Here is a 20,194-nt window from a genome sequence, read left to right on the forward strand (position 1 = left end):
ACACACACACACATATATAAATATACATATATATACACATATATATATACATACTTATATATATGATATAAGAAGAACAAGAAGGTATCTGTGTAAGGATCCTTTCCATGATGTTGTCAGGCTCTTAGAATAACAATCTGAGCCTGTCAGTGGAAAAATCACACACCTTTAGTAGACGTACATTGACGTTCCGTAGCTGCCGCCTCCTGCACTCTCATTCAACACTGAAAAAACTTCAGGATGTGTCTTCCAGGATGTGTGGACTCCGACAACAACTGGAAACTCGGCGCGCACAACCTCACTTTCATCAACTGAAAAAGAAATGTAGATCGAGCTGAAACAGGGCATAATTCAAGGACAAGGACATTATTTTATTAATTCTGTGAACATTTTAAACCTTTTTTCAAATACATTTATATTGAAATAATAGACAAGGAGTATGTGTCTTCTTGTATTGCTTTTCCCTCTTATTGGACGTAATGCACAAAAATAGACTGAACCTATGTGTTTGGTTTTTTTCAAAAAGAATAATCGAACATCATTTTTGGCCGATTTTGACAGTCCTCGTGTACAGTGTACCGATGTAAAGACTTAGCATCATCTTCATCTTGCTGATCTAACAGTCAATAATTATGCGACAGCAATGATGTAATTAATGGAGCAAAGAAAATGGCCTGAGTGGTGTGGAAGTGTTTTTCCATTTTGCCAATGAGCTCACTACACAACGTTAGTCCTTGACACAGAACTGCCTCAATCCTGAGTGAGGAGCAACAAATGAGTGAATTGTTTCAAGGTCTCCACCAGAGATCAAAAGAGGCAAAGGACAAGTGAGAGCTGTCTACCTATAACATTAGTAGTACGGCCTCAAAATGCATTCAACTCCATCTGCCAAAACTAACACCGCCCTGGTGAGAGGTAGAGATGTAAACCTCAAGCCTAATGTTGTCTTATAAAATACATACAGATCTACTGTATTTAGGATGAAAAGCTGGTTACTTTATATGTCAAACTGTCCCAAATATTTAACACATAGCTAAGTTTTATTCTTGTAATAGTTTACTGATGTGCAGCTGCGGTAAAAGAGGAAACATGTTGGTGTTGGGGAAGGAAAAGAGAAACAGAGTGTTCATGAGACTGCATGGCTAATAAGCTAGCTATGCTTAAAGAAGTGACGTTAGCCGAACACAATATCAGCTAGCTATCTATTATGTGGTTGTCTGACTCAAAGATAACATTAATTAGCTAGACATTATGACAGCTTATTTCACCAGCTTGCCCCTACCATAATCAAAGCACTTTTATTTATCCGTTCACCGACTAGTTCACTTCATTTTCTACAGACATAAACAACTGCTTGCTAGCATAGCACCACAGTTAACCTAGCGTTAGCTAAAGCTAACAGGAACCTAGCTACCTAACTAGCATGTTAGTTCTGAACATCACATGACAACTCACTTATACCCAAGGGATGTGTCTTCACCCTGGCATAGTGTCTGAAATCCCAACTGAGTGAATGCAACAGAAAGAGATGATTGATAATATCTTCTCTTGACTACTCTTATTTGGTTTACCGAACCTGTCAATCTTTTAGCTGTATTTACATCATGCCATTGTTTTGTCGCCCTCTGGTGGTTACCACCTGTGTACCTCAGGCATACAGGTGTTGGAACAGCTGAGCAACCTCAATCATGAGATGTACCAAAGTGTTGCAAATGTGCAAGTGTACATAATTATCAATGATGATTAATTTTTAATATCAGTGACCTACATGTCCCCTAATTGACATAAAAAAACAGAACTGATTTTAATGCAAACTCATGAGGTGCATCCCAGGTTGGCTCCTTTGGAATTACTCACAATAATAAAATTATTCAATCTTGATATTGTTAAGTAATGCAACCAGATAACAGATAACAAACCCCAGTAAAACAGAATACTATATAATGAAACTGTATTGCTACATCTGCTCAATCAATTTTCAAACACTTAAATTTGCATTCACAAATCATTTATCATCACACATTAATTATGCCTCTGATCTATGTGGGATATAACGGTTTCACTGTCACCACATGAAGTACTCAGATATTTGCGTGCAATACTCTGTAACTCAGTATTTGCTGTGTTGACTTACAAATCTTTCACTAATTGTCTCACTTCACTACAATAAGCATTCCTCCTCCTCAAGGTCATCTACTGACATGCACATAGATCTGTCTCTCTTTCTTATTTAAAAACATTTATTAATACGAATGCTGAAGGAGGCAGATGAACATTCTCAAAAGTCCAGAAGTCCACAGAGCTTTGGTTTTCAGGTCACCGGTCAGGCATATTGGCAATTAGTCTTCGACTCTTTTGAAATAATCACTAAAATGCTCCCAGAGGTGTTGAGGTGATGACTTTGTGCTCACATCTGCTCTCTGGAGGATTAAATGACTCACTGCTCCAGAAAGGAACCATTCCTTTGCTCCTGTTATATCACTGTTTTTGTGGAGTGACCAGATGGGATAATGTGTTTCACTGCTGTCAGATAATCTCTCCTGCAGTCAACTTTTAAGAACATGACGGACAGCAGTTATTAACAGTGAGATATTTTTAGATTGATGGGTTTGCCTTTTTTCTATTTTTATAAAGTCAGTCTTCAGTGGAGTCATTTCATCATTCGGTGCTTGGAGGACAACATCACATAAACGAACTGAGAAATGATGTTAGTTTAAAGGGATGTGATGCCATCTAGTGACACACACAGGTAACTGCCACAGATATGAGCATCACACTGACCCTCCATCATGAATATAAGCCCTGTCCCCAAAAGCCAAAGACCAGACCAACATTTGAACAGCAGGAGTCACCAGATCATGTGTGAAGCTACAGTAATTGTGTCACTGTAGAAACACTCACTTATATTAAACGTATACTGACTCATGACTCACTGTATGGGGCTCTGAATAAATGCCTCAGCAAATGGAAATGTAAAATAGTGCAGCTGACAGCTTGTCAGGAGGGAGGTTAGTTTCATCCTAATTAGAGAAAGGCTTTGTTTCAGATTCATGGGGGTAATCAGCTATCAGTACGTTTTTGCCTGATGAGAATAAAGGTCTCGAGCCAGAGGAGTCTGTGACCTTGTGCTTTGACTCCCAGCAGGTATTTTTTTCTCATCAGTGATGTTCCTTTGAGCAAGGCACTTACACCACTAGTGTTCAGTGTGGCGGCTCAGCAGCAGAGGTATGTGGCGGTCTGCAGGCGTGATTTGAATCAGGTTCAGCATGCTTGCTCAGCAAACACAACTCCATAGATAAATAAAGCTGAAGAAACTTTGAAAACCCTGTTCCCCGTTAGCAATGAGTCAGCCTTGCCCACATCACTGAAACTGACAAATTGCCTCTTTCTAAAGTGCATTCTGTTCTTTTTTTGATGCATAAAACAAACAAGAACACGCGATTATCCTCAAAGCAGTATGATTTGTTTCTGAAATATTAAAATCAAATGCACCATGTGCTTAATCGGGCTTTCAAAAGCACCGGGAGCGTCCAACTTAAGGGCCTTTTGATATGTGGACAATAAAACCCTGTGATAGTACGACTACAGATGCCACGATACCTAAATCTGTTACAAGATAAATCATAATTAAGAGCTCTACATTAACAATTACTATTGCTACTACTCATTACTATGTTATTGTTCATATAGCAGGGACAATGCATACCAATACTGCTGCTGATGTATGAAAGCTGCGTCTCCCCAGCTCTTCATTAATTAAGGGTTTCTAACGGTTTTCACACACCCTATCTTCATAAAACCACCTCAAAACATCAATAACTGCATAGGATTTCAGTTAAAGCAAGTATGGAACAGAAACATCACATTGGTGTCAGATGGATTTTTCCTGAAAGAAGGGGCATGCAAATGATTCGGAAAAGGCAGCTGCCCAGAACAACTCCCTTCACAACCTAATTGCCATTTGTGAAAGTACTTTGGTCGGATATTTTCATTCTAGTCTTTGATCCATCGACACCAATACTACTACTCAAATCCGACGCACAGCTGGATCTGGTTCAAGAGCTCACTCATTAGTTAAGTATCAGATGAGAACAGAGGTTTAGGAAACTTATCAAAGAATTTGAAGCACATGAGGGACATCTGGAAAACCTCTGTGCTGCATTTACTGTATACGCAGTGTGTGTGTGTCTATGATCACCTTGGGAGTGTTGTGTGGTGACAAAGGTCTTGATGAGAGCATCAGTGCTCTGGGAGTAGAGGGAGAGGGCGTAACGCAGTGAAGCCAGTTCAGGACTTTTCTCCACAAACGCCTTCTTCAGCCCGTTTCCTCCTGCATGGAAGTATTGCTGAAGGAAAAGGGAGCAACAGGGTGATGGTGAGAAATCAATCCTCATAGGCAGACAAGAGTTCTTTTATTTTATTTTTATGAACAAAAACATGATAAAACAAAACAATAACCACAAAGCAAAGTCAACACCAGAGTCACACAAAAACACAAAATGAAACTTACACATCCTGATGAACACAAGCACACAACACGAATCATGAAGTGTCACTTTATTCTGGAGGAATATATTGGAACAAAAAAAATGATGGGAACGCCTCACATCAACTTCAGACATATCAATGTGCAGGTCGCCACCTACCTTGATCGTCTCCAGCCCTGCATCGATTATTATACACTGTTTGGGCGTCAAGGTTTTGGCTTCACCACCTCCCTGCAGCAACCAGAGATCACAGACTGACATTAGACAAACTTTCCCCGTAAGAGCAACGCTCAAAATAGATACATAAAAACAAAGCAGAAGCAGAATCAGAGGAAATCCAAGCCTTGATATTCTGTGTCACTTGTTTGTGCTCATAAATCCATCTTGATCATAATTCCATAATAATATGAATAAATTTAACACACCAATGATCTCTCATCGATACATCTACACTGACTGTGAACTTCATCAACAGCCTCCTTCTTTAACTGACTGAAGAAACACATTTCAGAGACTTCTACTCTGTGAGCAGCTCTAGAACAGCAGTTTGTGGTTCAGCTCAACAGTCACTGATGAGGGAGAGGAACACGTCCTGGATTTACTTTCTACCTTGAAATTTTACCCAGTCTTTAAACTGCCGGCTTTATGCAACCTCCTGCATGATGCATTAACAGGCAGCCACCAGCGACTATTGAGGCCGATGTACGAATGTTTTAAGTTGCAGTTCTTCTAACAGCCACTAATACAGATGCTGAACAACTTTGATGTCACCAGGAAAATGTAAAAGTGTAAAAGTCTTTGGTTTTGGCTACTTGACATTGGAGCAGTAGAATAAAATAACATAATAGAATAAAACAATAAGGGCATTATAATGTCAGACGTATAGTAATATAAATAATACTAATAAATAAATAAAGTAAAAATAAAGCACTGTTAAATGTGCAAATACTCATATGTCAGACAGACAGGGAACAGGCCTTTAGTGTCTGTTGTTGATGAGTCTGTGTACAGATGTCTTATTAGCTGTGCTGCAATAATTTGTTCCAGTAATAAGATACAGTGGTATGAAAAAGTATCTGAACCTTTTGGAATTTCTCACATTTCTGCATAAAATCACCATCAAATGTGATCTGATCTTTGTCAAAATCACACAGATGAAAAAACAGTGTCTGCTTTAACTAAAACCACCCAAACATTTATAGGTTTTCATATTTTAATGAGGATAGCATGCAAACAATGACAGAAGGGGGAGGAATTAGTAACTGAACCATCACATTTAATAGTTTGTGCCCCCCCCTTTGGCAGCAATAACTTCAACCAGACGCTTCCTGTAGCTGCAGATCAGTCTGGCACATCGATCAGGACTAATCTTGGCCCATTCTTCTTTACAAAACTGCTGTAGCTCAGTCAGATTCCTGGGATGTCTGGCATGAATCGCTGTCTTGAGGTCATGCCACAGCATTTCAATGGGGTTCAAGTCTGGACTTTGACTTGGCCACTCCAGAACGTGTATTTTGTTCTTCTGAAACCGTTCTGAAGTTGATTTACTTCTGTGTTTTGGATCATTGTCTTGTTGCAGCATCCATCCTCTTTTTAGCTTCCACTGTCTGACAGACAGCTCAGGTTTTCCTGCAAAACATCCTGATAAACTTTTGAATTCATTTTTCCATTAATGATTGCAAGTTGTCCAGGCCCTGAGGCAGCAAAACAGCCCCAAACCATGATGCACCCTCCACCATGCTTCACGGTGGGGATGAGATGTTGATGTTGGTGAGCTGTTCCATTTTTCCTCCACACATGACGTTGTGTGTTCCTCCCAAACAATTCAACTTTGGTTTCATCAGTCCACAAAATATTTTGCCAAAACTTCTGTGGAGTGTCCAAGTGCCTTTTTGCGAACATTAAACGAGCAACAATGTTTTTTTTAGACAGCTGTGGCTTCCTCTGTGGAGTCCTCCCATGAACACCATTCTTGGCCATTGTTTTACATATAGTTGATGTGTGCACAGAGATATTGGACTGTCCCAGTGATTTCTGTAAGTCTTCAGCAGACACATAGGGTTCTTTTTTACCTCTCTGAGTATTCTGCGTTGAACTCTTGGCGTCATCTTTGGTGGACAGCCACTCCTTGGGAGAGAAGCAACAGTGCCAAACTCTCTCCATTTGTAGACAACTTCTCTGACTGTCGATTGATGAACATCCAGACTTTTAGAGATGGTTTTGTATCCTTTCCCAGCTTTATACAAATCAACAATTCTTGATCGCAAGTCTTCAGACAGCCCTTTTGAGCGAGCCATGGTGCACATCAGACAATGCTTCTCATCAAGACAATTCTTACCAGGTGTGTGTTTTATAGTGGGCAGGGCAGCTTTAAGCCACTCATCAGTGATTGGGCACACACCTGACTTAAATTGTTTGGTAAAAATTGGTTTCAATTGCTTTTTAAGTCTCCTTAGGCAGAGGGTTCAGTTACTTATTTCTCCCCCCTCTGTCATTCTTTGCATGCTATCCTCATTAAAATATGAAAACGAGAGATCAGATCACATTTGATGGTGATTTTATGCAGAAATGTGAGAAATTCCAAAAGGTTCAGATACTTTTTCATACCACTGTACGATGGCATAAACATACAAGAGGCTTTGCCCCTCGCCCTGCGTGTTACCTTGAGATTAGACAGTCCTTTAGCTGCTGTGAGGAGCTGGGCCCCCTGCAGAGAGGAGGAGAGAGAGAGGGATTATACTGAGACTTCATGTCATATTGTCAAGCTTACACATGCATACATACATACGTCACAATTCTCTGCGCAGGAGACAAAATGCAGCATTTCAACACGATTCACATATTCACAGAACAAACTAGAACAAACTCATGTAAATAAAGATCAGTACGTTTTGCAAAACAGAAATGCACCACGCACAACATCTACCACTAGATGGCAGCAGAGCACAGCTGCTGATCTTATTGGAGCTGAGAGACAAGTCACTGCAACAATCCAATATCCACAATCCAGTACAATGTGCACAACATATATTTGCAGATTTTCTACCATACCACCCATTCAATTCAGTGTGCTATTATAATCAACCAGCAGATTTTGTTGAGATTAATAATTTGTGACAGTAAACATTGTGCTCACTTTGTCAAAACTATGTTTTTGTACTGTGGAAGTCACAAGCTGCTTTGGTGCATTTTGGAAAAACTTGTTTGCTGCCACCACTAAATTCATGAGCTTTGCTGTTGAAAGACACGACAAACAACACGCAGACATGGATGATGACGGTGAATATGATTGTTTGAGTCACTTCATGTGCTGCAAACTGTTGCTGTTCGGCTGTTCTGGCAGCTGACGTCAAAACAGTCCCTGACTCTCCATTACTACATGACAAACTCATAACTTTAAAGGAGACATTAAAGGAAATCAATATAAAAAAAATTACAAGATTTAATAAAGTGGTTGGCAATAATAAGTGTAGTGTATATCATTTGTGCTTAATGAAGAGAACGCACATCCTTTAATAACTGTGTGTTTGCTTGTGTCCTCTCTGTGAGAGTTTTCAGACATTATGATTGACAGTTTGCAGTAGGGGACATTTTGTCTGGCCCTCACTTGTCCAAAAGGTTGAACAAAGGTTAAGAATTTTCAAGTTTAAAGGGCAACTCCAGCACTTTTACACATCAAGTGAGTTTACAGGGAAAAAAAGAAACCACTCCTCATCTCTGACTGAGGTCAGAAACGTGAGGCTACATTAGCCACTACTAGCATACCACACCCAACTCTCCAACCAAACTGTCCATGGCTGGGTTGCATCCTGGGTGAAGTAGGTGCCCCTTTTTGACAAGGAAGAAGAATGTGTGAAATAATAAGGATGATATCGCTGGTTCCGCTGCATTGATTTGAACCCTTTTTTTAAAAAAGCTGTGCATATTGAGTCCGACAGTTTTACAGGAGCTTCAGATCGGTGTAGTACTCTTTTATGGTTAGAATTAGGTGTAGCTCAGGCTCATGGTTGAGGTAAGGCAGGTAGGTGTGATGCTGAGGGTCGTACTGACCAGGCTGTCGTTGCTCTGAGGCAGGACGATGGTCTTCTCCAGGCTGCTCAGGACAATCCTCCACAAATCCTTCAGGATCCTCTTCAGCACCGTCTTCTCACAGATGTCCGCAAAGATACTGAGACTGGATCACACACAAACACCAAAAATGTGATCTAAAACCTGCTGAGTCAGTGTTCCACCAGTCCTTCCATAATGCGCTTCTTCTTTTTAATTAGTCTCCTAAGTGCTGTACAAAAGAGTGAACATGATGACATTATAAGGGGTATGTACATTGAACACAATGAAATAGGCTTTTTATGCCAGATTTTAATATGTTAGAGGGATGTAAAATCTGTGTACATGTACCGTATGTATTCTGAATGTTTGATGTGTGTGTCAGATGTTATTTAATAGATGTTGTTAATTAAAGAAAAATAACATTTTTTTATGATGTGCTTTCTCTTGGATATCACACTATCGTAGCCTCATACATTCAGATATATTTAAAAAAAAACGTTAGAGCCACACTGGTACAGTCGTCCGCCGGCAGCTTACAACAGGAGCCACTGTGCCATGCTATGACTTACTTCCCATCCAGGAACTCCATGAGGGGCCTCAGTATGGCGTCAGCATCTGCCTCTGCGGTGTTGTGGTTGGGTGGGCCTTTGATCTGGTAGAGGATCTCAGCCATCTGACGCATGCAGCCGTTAATACGAGTCTGGAAACTGGAGGGAGAGGAGACAGAGACAAACTTCCGCATGGCTGGTGGAGGCTTGTTCATACATGTTGGAATACTGTATGTGTGTGCACCTGTGTGTGTATGTGTGTGTTTGTGTTACCTCCTGGCAAATATGGTGCTGAAGTTGTCGAGGACGGTGTTGAGCTTCACCTGCAGCTCATTGAGGATGTCAGCTGCCTCTGTATCCAGCTACAACACATACACAAATCAACAGGAGGAGAAAGGTGATAACAGGTCATTTAAAGCCTTTACAGTCACTACATTGTCACCATCCAGGTGCTCTGAAGGCAGATTTAGTCTTTTTTTTTTCTTTTTTGTGTGTGTTTTATCTCTCTTTTTGTAAGTCTTTCCATCTCACCCTTTCTCTCACAATTAAGGAAACCATCCCTATTAAAACAAACACCCAAAAATATGTAAATACAGCTCAGAACGAGCACTGATTTGATTTTAATGTGGGAGCAGTCAGCCAAAATAAAACATTTACAGTTATTTTATCTCACATACGAGGTCCTTCACCTATACAGCATTTGCACAATCCTGTGAATATGTCGCCTTTCATATGAACAACAAAAAGATTAATAATTAGTCCAGCCCAGAGTCAATCATTAATAATGGCGTGTGTGGGAAATCTGTCAGCAAAACACACCAAAGCAAGCTTTATTTTAGCCTTTGGAACAAACTCAGTTTCAATCTAAACCACCCCCAATAAACATGTCTCCATAACATCATCATAACTCAGAGCAGTCGTGCATGCCTGTCAACACTGGGACGCCCTGGGATCACAGCCCTTACATTTAGTCAAGGGTGCACACAGTAAATACTGAAATCACCAGCAGGCAACCACTTGCATTAAAATATCAAAACAACAAGGAGTGGGTTCACGACTTCCTGCATCAAGTAAGTGACTACAGTCAGGCGGTCAGAATCAGAGACCTGGTTAAATGAAACGCTGTCAACATCCCTGCATGATATACAAGAAAACACACAAGGATAAGATGAGATGAGATGAGATGAGATGAGATGAGATAAGATAAGACTTTATTCATCCCCAGACAGGGAAATTTGAGTGTTACAGGCAGCAGGCAATAGCTGCAGGAATAACAACAGAAATGAAAAATACAAAACACAAAATAAAAGTTGACTATATATATATATATATATGTGTGTGTGTGTGTGTGTATTTTATACAAGAACTACAAGAAATAAAGTGAAAAACATATATTGCCACAAAAGAAAGTATAAAAAATATTGCTATAAAAATATACTGCCAAAAGTTCAATGAGAATTTCACAGTTTCAACAGAAATTGCACATGGATTGAAACTGCACATGGTGGGTACAGACAAGTTTAGGACAGTGTTTAATCTATTACACAGTAATAAATATATATGTGTCACAGTAGAAAAAAAAGTATAAATGCACTGGTTGAGTACTTAAAGAGAATGAAAAAGTAATATTGCACAAGATATTTGGTGTATGTGATTGCAGGCTGAAGTAAACATGAATCACACATTAGTTGAAAACAGTGTGAATATGGACCCAGTGCAACATTAAGCAACGCTGGAGCTGAACACTCTGACAGCTGTTGTTCAAAATAAATGTCCTGATGGGAATATACAACAACTTGCACTTTGAAAAGCGTGTAACTAAAATCCAAACACAGAATATTATCGGAAATAGAATTTGTTAAAAAAAGAAGAGAGAGAATACAATATGTGTCCACATATCCTCCCATGCTGCCTATATCGTAAAATAACACGGATGTCTTAAAAACTCACAAAACCCATTTCAGACAAACTAGCCTGCAATGTTAAATGTGTAGATTTTAGCTGAAAATTTCACTCTCAAGTGACAGTTAATCATGATGTAAAATCGGTCATAAATACCACCCTGAATAAAAAGCCCATGCATGCAAACAGAGGATTTCACGTGTTTACTTTTAGTCTGAACACAAAATCTCTTTACTTCCGGTATCATTCTGGCGGACTTTATTCGACCAATCTGAAAACTGTGAAACATCTTGAATACGTCACTATTAAAGATAACAGACTCAATAAAAGTCCAGTAACATTCTTAAAGTAGCCCGATGAGCATTTATGGTACCCTGCACATGAAGCACAGAGACAGAGATAGCCTTTATGATACTAGTCCCACAGAGGCAGCAGACACTTTGTTCAATTTGCCTGGGTTGTAAATCCCTGCAGTTTATATAGAGGCCTACTTGAATAGAAGGTGTGTGTTGTAGCCACAGTTTGCACTGCTCTGCCGCCTGCAGTGTCTCTCTGTGAGCAGTCTCATGATAAAGACACACAACTCTCCAGCCTTTTAAAGAATAAACAGAAGTGGTGCATCTCACAGTAAAAGAACTGCACTTGGCCGCCTATGTCACCAGCTGACTTATGATATCATCGGGGAGTAAATACCATAACAAGTAGGTTCCAAAGGTTAAGTGATATTTAATTTGCATCTGCACTGTTTGCCAAATTATAGCCTAACTTTGCCCAACTATGACACAAGCTTTTCATTTTTGAATGCATGAATATGCCGCAGCTCTATGTGGTGAGACTCTGCTGGTTTGAGCGGTGCTGTACTTGGTCTTTCTCTCTCGCTCCCTCTTGTCAGCCATGGTGCTGTGGTGTTCAAGCAGACGCCGTCGTGACCACCGTTTGCAATTTAATAAAAGAAACTTGAAAGAGTTCTCCAGTTTGTTGCATAGTCCAGTTCTTCCGTTCCAGGTTCAGTTAGCACACTGTCATCACAAATGACTTACGAGTTCCATAGAATAAAGAGCATCTTTAACAAACTTTTGACAGACTAGCTTGCCGAGTGCCTCTGATGGCAGCCATCTTCCTTAGCGGAAGTAGGACAACGTCTGCGCAGATTACATGTTAGTCACACGTTTGAGATGACTGTGATTGGCAGACAGATTCGACCAATCGCGGATAAGAATATATGAACATTTGATTGGTCTAAATGTGTGTATGTAAACGCAATTTTGGCAGAATGAGCCAATAGACATTCTATCTGTGGAGTAAAGGGCGGGTCCAATTGTAGTATAAAGCACTGAGTTCAGCCGTTGTGCACGCACATACAGAACAGTAAAGTCATTTTTCGGAAGGTCTATTCTACTTTCAGACAAGAAAATGAGGGAAATCGTGCATCTTCAGGCCGGTCAATGTGGAAACCAGATTGGTGCCAAGGTTAGTAAAATTATATGTTGTTCTTTTCATAACTAAATCAATTCACTTTATTCAGAAACATCGCGTTTTCTGCACTAGGAGCCGGTGCTTTGCGGCCGTAACGTTAACGTATGCGTCCCAGAAACCACACCCTGGGAATATCAATGTGTGTCCTCCTTAAGAAAAATAACCCTTTAACGTTTGATCTAAACTTAATTACTTTTTGGGTTATATTTTGGACCATAATGCGTCGAAGTATAGTTGAATAAAAACGATTAATCACATTTCGTCTTGTTAAGATTTATCTAATGAAATAAGGCAGTCTGTCTGTAGTAGTATCAAACATGTTGAAACGATTAGGTATCAGTTTGAAGTTAACGTTGGCCGAGATTTATGTTAACGAAATACTTCACATCACCATTGTTCCTCCGGCAAACGCTACTGCAATGCGAAAAAAAGGAAATGAAAAACGCCATTGCCATCAGGACAAAAAAAGCCACAGTAAGCCTGTAACGTGATGTTAACGGAGCAATATGAAAGTGTCGGTTAACGAAATGTTTCAACTTTTTTTTTTCCAAGGTAAATATACACGGTTTTGTAACTGTTCCTGGTTCTCATTGAGGCCTACTTGGCAATGGTTTCTGAACAGCCCTGTCTGTTGCCTGGAGTAGGAGGTTTTAGCCGTTAAAATTCATAACCCATGAGTCGCAGGCAATAGGGGTCAGGCCGCGCGCGCCGAAGTCGGGAAGTCAGCGGGAAATTGAGATTCAAATGTTCATGAATCACTTTTTACATTAAACGGTAAATGCCTAACTACAGCTTTGTCCATGACTGGATGCATGTTGTTTAGTAATCAGTAAAATGAGTTTGCATATTTTAATATTTCTAATTTCCTGCAGTTTTGGGAGGTGATCAGCGATGAGCACGGTATTGACCCAACTGGTACATACCATGGTGACAGTGACCTGCAGCTGGACAGGATCAATGTCTACTATAATGAAGCCTCAGGTAAGTCTAAAGCTGCTGTTTTCTTTTCCATAAGCTGCTGAGTCTTCTGTTTTTACTCAAATCTTCTCTGTTTCTCGTAGGTGGTAAATATGTCCCCCGTGCAGTGCTGGTTGATCTGGAGCCAGGCACCATGGACTCTGTGAGGTCTGGACCTTTCGGCCAGGTTTTCAGGCCAGACAACTTTGTTTTTGGTAAATTTTATATTCTCTTTGTAACTTTATCCAGAAGTTGTCAACTGCTACTTGTTATGCACCCTTAGTGCTGCAAAGCTTAATTTTGATTCTTGTTTTCTAGGTCAGAGTGGTGCTGGAAACAACTGGGCCAAGGGTCACTACACTGAGGGTGCAGAGCTGGTGGACTCTGTCCTGGATGTGGTGAGAAGGGAGGCAGAGAGCTGTGACTGCTTGCAGGGCTTTCAGCTCACACACTCTCTAGGTGGTGGCACAGGTTCTGGTATGGGCACCCTGCTGATCAGCAAGATCCGTGAAGAGTACCCTGACCGCATCATGAACACGTTCAGCGTGGTGCCTTCCCCCAAAGTATCAGACACAGTTGTTGAGCCCTACAATGCCACACTATCGGTCCACCAGCTTGTAGAAAACACAGATGAGACCTTCTGCATCGACAATGAGGCCCTGTACGACATCTGTTTCCGCACCCTTAAACTCACAACCCCAACATACGGTGACCTCAACCACTTGGTCTCTGCCACCATGAGCGGTGTCACTACCTGCCTCAGGTTCCCTGGACAGCTCAACGCTGACCTGCGGAAGCTGGCCGTAAACATGGTGCCATTTCCCCGTCTGCACTTCTTCATGCCAGGCTTTGCTCCCCTCACAAGCAGAGGCAGCCAGCAGTACAGATCCCTCACTGTGGCCGAGCTCACCCAGCAGATGTTCGATGCCAAGAACATGATGGCTGCCTGCGACCCACGTCACGGCCGCTACCTGACGGTGGCCGCCATCTTCCGTGGCCGCATGTCCATGAAGGAGGTGGACGAGCAGATGCTGAATGTGCAGAATAAGAACAGCAGCTACTTCGTTGAATGGATCCCCAACAACGTCAAGACCGCCGTCTGCGACATTCCTCCCCGTGGCCTCAAAATGGCTGCCACCTTCATCGGCAACAGCACAGCCATCCAGGAGCTGTTCAAGCGCATCTCTGAGCAGTTCACAGCTATGTTCAGGCGCAAAGCTTTCCTCCACTGGTACACCGGCGAGGGTATGGATGAGATGGAGTTCACCGAGGCAGAGAGCAACATGAACGACCTGGTGTCCGAGTACCAGCAGTACCAAGATGCCACTGCAGAGGAGGAGGGAGAGTTTGAGGAGGAGGGCGAGGAGGAGCTGGCCTAAACTGGATTTTTTTTTTTTTTTTTTTGTCAAAGTTCTGTCAATGAAACGTTAAATCTTTCCATTTTTCCTGTTCAGTCTGTTGATATTCATAAAAGTTCACATACTGTGATTGATGCATGTAAACAACACACACATACGCACACACACAACACACAAAATACATTCTCTCTAAGTCCAATTTATGGTTCAGACAAAACACATTGTTTTTCAGTGTTTAGTTTATGGTTCATACACACACGTTCTTCAATGTTCATTTTATGGTTTAATTTTCAATTTGCATCTGATTTAAATAAATATAGTTTTATGAAAAGGAATTGAGTTTTTGTCTTTATCCTATCATAAATCTATGCGGGTCGGTTTTGACCCGTAACACCACAGATGTCACTAGTGTCAATCATTTTGAATAAAATAAAAATCATAGATTTTTTTTAGGTAGGTGTACTCTAATATTAGTTTATAAGACATGGATAATATAATTACTCATTTGATCACTATAGGAAATATAATTAGTGAATTTAAACAGTTTTTGTAATCGAAAAGGAGTGGTATATTGTAAGATAAAAGGTCTGTGGGAAAAAAAATGGAAACAGTTTCCATGGATATGAATACATACTAAGCTAGCTATGAGGTGTAAAACAATTTTGGATGATGACTAGTGTTTTTAATAATTTTCAGGCTGAGTTAAATAACGGGTCAAGTATAGCATGAAACAAACCACAAATGTTCATGTCAGTCTGCTCTGTAATCCAGGCTGGCATGGACCTCGGCAAATTACTGTATAATCCCAGAAGTTTATATACTACAGCACAAACACTACTGCCTCATTCTTGCCAGTGTGTGACTATTGGAATGGCTGAAATACTCTACATCACAGGATAGCACAAGATGGAACATCTGTTATTACCAGAACATCAGATATGATACGAATTATACTGATTTGTATGGGTTATTCACCGACACATTATACAGAAAATAGTCACTGCGTAATACCTCAACCAGCAGTTCAATATGGTTGATCAGTCATTGAATTTCTAGTTGTGGTCACTAGGTGGCAGTGTTGGCTAAGCAGCCATTCTTTTCCACAAGAAGCAGGTGAGGATGCTCATGGCAAGAGCCAGCAGTGTCCAACAGCACACTTTCTTCACCTGGTCTTCCAAGCCCTGCTTCTCTCCAAAGCGTGACACGAAACAGCTCTGTCAGAAACAAATCAGTAGATGAAAGTTTCATTTGAAATTATACATTTCAGTACAATATAATTTGACAATAGGATGTCTTGTACAAAGGGCACATCATTAAGAGCCAATGAAAGGCAGGAAGAGAGCATTCATATATCATTTAGAAGAGAATAGCAACATTTGATGGCAATTTAATTGATCTGAATTATTTTTAATGTAAATTGTTATGTTTTTTTGTTGTTGTTGTTTGTTACAGAAATTGAAGGAGGGTTTTTTGTTTGTTTTGTTTTGAATTTCGTCAAAATAGTGTGCAGTTTTAATACAACTTAAAAGTCACTAGAGGCCAGCATTTTAATGGCATGGTGTTTGCAAAGAGGAGGTTGATGTGCAGCTTAGATTAGTAGTCATGTAACACTGGCAAGTACCTCTAAGAACCCAAAGGTTCTTTAGCTGGTGGTCATTGTATAATTGAAAATTATTTTGAGAATATTGATCATTGAAGTAGCTGCAATAAAAACTGAAATGACAGCAGCCATCATGCTTAACTCATTGGAAGGGACCTATGTCAATTATTATAAGCTTTATTGTTTTGCTTTAATACAATTGAATACATATTTAAAACATACACACGAGGGACTAAAAGTCAGGATATCGTGGCCTCTGCTGCTTCAATTTAAACTTTTTTTCTTTACTCTGTAACATGTCCATGATGTTTATGCACTATTAAATCACTGCAGAGCCCCTGAAAGGAACTGGAACTGTTAGCATGATGGAGCAGGGTTTCAGGAGTATGAATTACTTTAAAATCTAGCATGTATAATGGTATTGTGGTTGTACATGTTTCAAATAGGAGAGTCAGTTTGTTTTGTCTCCTCTAGATATTCACCTGTGAACACTTACCCATCCTCCCTTGTCTCTTATTTCAGGGCAGATGACCCTCTCCACGTATGCCCCCACACACTCTGTGGCAGGACCACCACCATGCCCCTCTCATTGCAATGCAGTGCCATCTGACCAGCCAGCACATACACTGACAGCACTGCACTCCAGGCCAGATCCCTGCGCCGTCTCCCAGGGACAGGAGGAAAGAAGTGCTCGTCCAGGACACTCATGAGCACGGAGCAGGCCGTGTTCTCCGTCACATCCTGGAAGATGCGAGGCCAGCGCCTGAAGAAGATGGGGAATCGAGTGAGGAGCTCGTCTCCGGCGTGGCGCAGGGCTGCAGTGCAGGGTGTAGGGGCGGGACCCATGGCGCCATCTGCCCCCCCTGTGGTTACATACTCTATGCAGTCATAGGTAAAACACCACACAATATGTTTTTCTGGATTATATTTGATGTCACATAAGAGTAGGAATAAATTCAGTGTTTCCTGTTTGCTATTAATCAGGCCTATTATGCTCATATGTGCAGTGTTGTCACAACACTTCATGCTGGAAAGCTTTCTGCATTGTATGCTGGTAACCATACAGGCTGTAGTGAATCTGCAGTAATGCAAAGGAGGACGTCGCAGTGATAAGAATGAATGTGTTCTGTGTCTGCTTGTTTTGCCTAATGTCCACTGTCCACGTATGAGGAGCAGGGTGGCATGCTGGGTAAACATGTCCATCGTGAAAGGGTCACAGGTTTGATCACAGCAACAGACACATGTTTGTGATTGTGATTAAACTCCAGCAATGCATGCATTGAGAGGGACCTGCAACCCTCTCAATGCATGGTCAAATCTGAATGTGATCATCATCTTAATCCTGAATACGTACAGTAAAGGTGATAATGAAGTATTCCTAAGACATTGACTGATCCCCCATCAGTGATGTGTTTGGCTGATCTAAAGTAGACTAACTTAGCTTTTGGTTCAGATAGTAAATGATACATGATGATGGTATTTTCCTGCCAATAAACTTCTATCCGTCAAATAGGATTGTAACACTGGGAAGGGTGAATGTAACAATAAAGGGTTAAAAACCGCTGCAATTACTGCATATTTCCACCAATAAATTCTCCCTTTACCATCGAACAGAACAGCAATAAAGTTACATTCCCAAAGTCACAAACTCCATTAACCTTTGCTTAGTTCAATCTCAAATAATGGCAAATTTGACTATCACAACCTGTCATAATGCCAAGTGGCTGCAGCTGGATCATCAAATAGGTGAACCTGCTGGCTCAGTGATGCTCAGGACTGGATTTCACTTGCAGCAAAGTCATGTTTCTCATATCATTATATTAGACGCACTCCAAAGATTTATTTGGGTTCTATTGATATCTGCCTGCTGAACATGGCCACATGGACTTGCCAGTGGGCCCGGGGCAAAAATAAGCTGTTTGGCCCTTATTAACCTCCTGCTCCCTCCAATGTCTGTGCAATGTGCACAGTTTCTCTGTGCTGAATTAGTCTCTGGTGAGATAAATTGATTGAAACCAAATTAATTTAGGAATATGCTAAATGTAAGCACACAACTGAAATAATAAAGGTCCTGAAACTAGATGTAGACACAGTGACCCTCTTTGAGACTGGGTGTCAAGATCCGGTAGCAGCGGCCCACCTAAAGGTGGCATCAAGCCAGTTGTTGCCTTCTTTAGTGGTGCATATTCCCAAGCACATTTTCAATTAAATGAACAGAAACACGCAGACACAGAGCTCTCACGGCCCCTTGACCTTTGAACTCCACTTGAGTCAGCCACTTGAGGCTGCCTCTAAAATCCCCATAGACCTCCATATCAAAATGTCCAACTATAAAGCAGAAATAAACATGTTCACAGCCTGGAACAAAAAACTATTTTGATCTCTATAGTAGTGCTGGTTTGAAAAAATCGATCCGCCGATTTTAAATCAATTCTCATTTTATTTTTAAAAAATCGATTTTGCCTCAGTATCACAACCCAGGAGGGTTTTTTTTTTCGCCATAATGAGTTCCTTTAGTCAAGGTGAGATCACAGAATATGGCCACAAACTCATCACATGCACTGAATGTCCTGCGTACATTCTGTGTTTTTATTGTTGATCGTTCACACACAATACTTTAGAACTCATTCTAATGCAGTGAAGTTGCAAAAGTAAGATAAATGAATTCTTTGCAGGACATGATATCCATTTTTGCATCTGTCTACTTAATGTTCGAAAGTTAGAAAAGACTGGAAAACCTGCAGGATCTTGTCTGGCTCTCTCATTTCTCATCAGAATATATTGAATCAAAGCTGAATCTATAAGCATGTATTCATGTTTTATGTGACTTATTAAAAACATATAAACCTAACTACTTAAAAAGTACAGAAGAAAAATTGTTGATGTCATAATGATTGAATAATGAAATTGCCTGAAGTGAGAATTGACAAGTTGATGCTGTTTGTTGTTCATGGCAGCTCATCACTGGTCGTGAAGCAGCAGAAGAAGAACTGATTAACACATCTATCCTTCATGCAGTCATTTGTAACAATGACTTCTGGAAATCAGAGCAAAAACTGTCATTAGTGTGTGGGGGGCTTCTTCTGAAACAGTGCTGCTGATCTGAGGCTCATTCGACTCAGCTGTCAGGGTCTTCGTTACTGAGCGGGCCTCAACACTGGAAGACAGTCAAATGACACTTTAACGATGTTCACCCAGCCACAGATAGCCGTGCACACCGCTCATCTCCAAACACACGACTCACCCGCTGTCACTGAGCTGCAGTTTGATGCGCTTACGAGGGTCGAGCTGCAGCACCTCCTTCAGCAGCTTTGTCAGACTGTGCAGATCCAGTCTCTCCTCCAAGTCTCTTAACATCAGCTGAGTGCCCACCTGCTCGATGTCATCCTGAGAGCTGAGCGTGAAGCGTCTGGTGTCTTCACTGTGATACCTGGTGTCATCACTCATCAAGAGACTGCAAAGAGAGGTGGTCAAGTTAGCTCACAGACAGACAGAGAGACAGACAGACACTGTAGATGTGGTGGAGTGATGGTACCTTAAGTCTCCAGAGATTCTCACACAGTTGCTCACTGTTGTTGCGCTTTTTGAGACACGGTTAAGCAGATGATCTGCTGGTTGACCCTGCGTCTCAATGATAAATTTCATCAGGACACCACACAGACAACATGTCACAGCTAGAAAGCATTGTTTCCCACTTCATTTTCAGAATCAGGAGGCTTTTGGAAGTCTGTAAACACTCACCAGGTCATATTCATTCTAATCAGGTTACAAACTTTCTAACTAAGGATTTATCCAATCACACACAAATCTGGGCAG

The 20,194-nt window shown here is 40.9% G+C and overlaps 1 protein-coding gene and 1 pseudogene across 1 annotated transcript; one reads left to right on the forward strand and one right to left on the reverse strand.

Annotated features, from left to right (window-relative positions):
- The first annotated feature begins 12,397 nt into the window (after nt 1-12,397).
- On the forward strand, nt 12,398-14,799 carry LOC121606168 (tubulin beta-1 chain-like). Its single transcript, XM_041936359.1, has 4 exons — nt 12,398-12,457; nt 13,336-13,444; nt 13,525-13,635; nt 13,739-14,799. Exons 1-4 carry the CDS (start codon nt 12,401-12,403, stop codon nt 14,797-14,799), a joined length of 1,338 nt encoding a protein of 445 aa, XP_041792293.1. The 5' UTR covers nt 12,398-12,400.
- A 1,061-nt stretch (nt 14,800-15,860) lies between these two features.
- Nucleotides 15,861-19,825, reverse strand: LOC121606172 (annotated as a pseudogene).
- Between the last annotated feature and the right edge of the window lie 369 nt (nt 19,826-20,194).

Source organism: Chelmon rostratus, chromosome 5 (assembly GCF_017976325.1).
Source record: "Chelmon rostratus isolate fCheRos1 chromosome 5, fCheRos1.pri, whole genome shotgun sequence".
Taxonomy (NCBI): domain Eukaryota; kingdom Metazoa; phylum Chordata; class Actinopteri; order Chaetodontiformes; family Chaetodontidae; genus Chelmon; species Chelmon rostratus.

Bases quoted from the DNA above. Each gene is read 5' to 3' on its own strand.
- LOC121606168 (XM_041936359.1), top strand. From the start codon at position 12,401: ATGAGGGAAATCGTGCATCTTCAGGCCGGTCAATGTGGAAACCAGATT. The intron at 12,458-13,335 runs GTTAGTAAAATT...AATTTCCTGCAG, and splicing joins GAAACCAGATTGGTGCCAAG to TTTTGGGAGGTGATCAGCGA. The intron at 13,445-13,524 runs GTAAGTCTAAAG...TGTTTCTCGTAG, and splicing joins CTACTATAATGAAGCCTCAG to GTGGTAAATATGTCCCCCGT.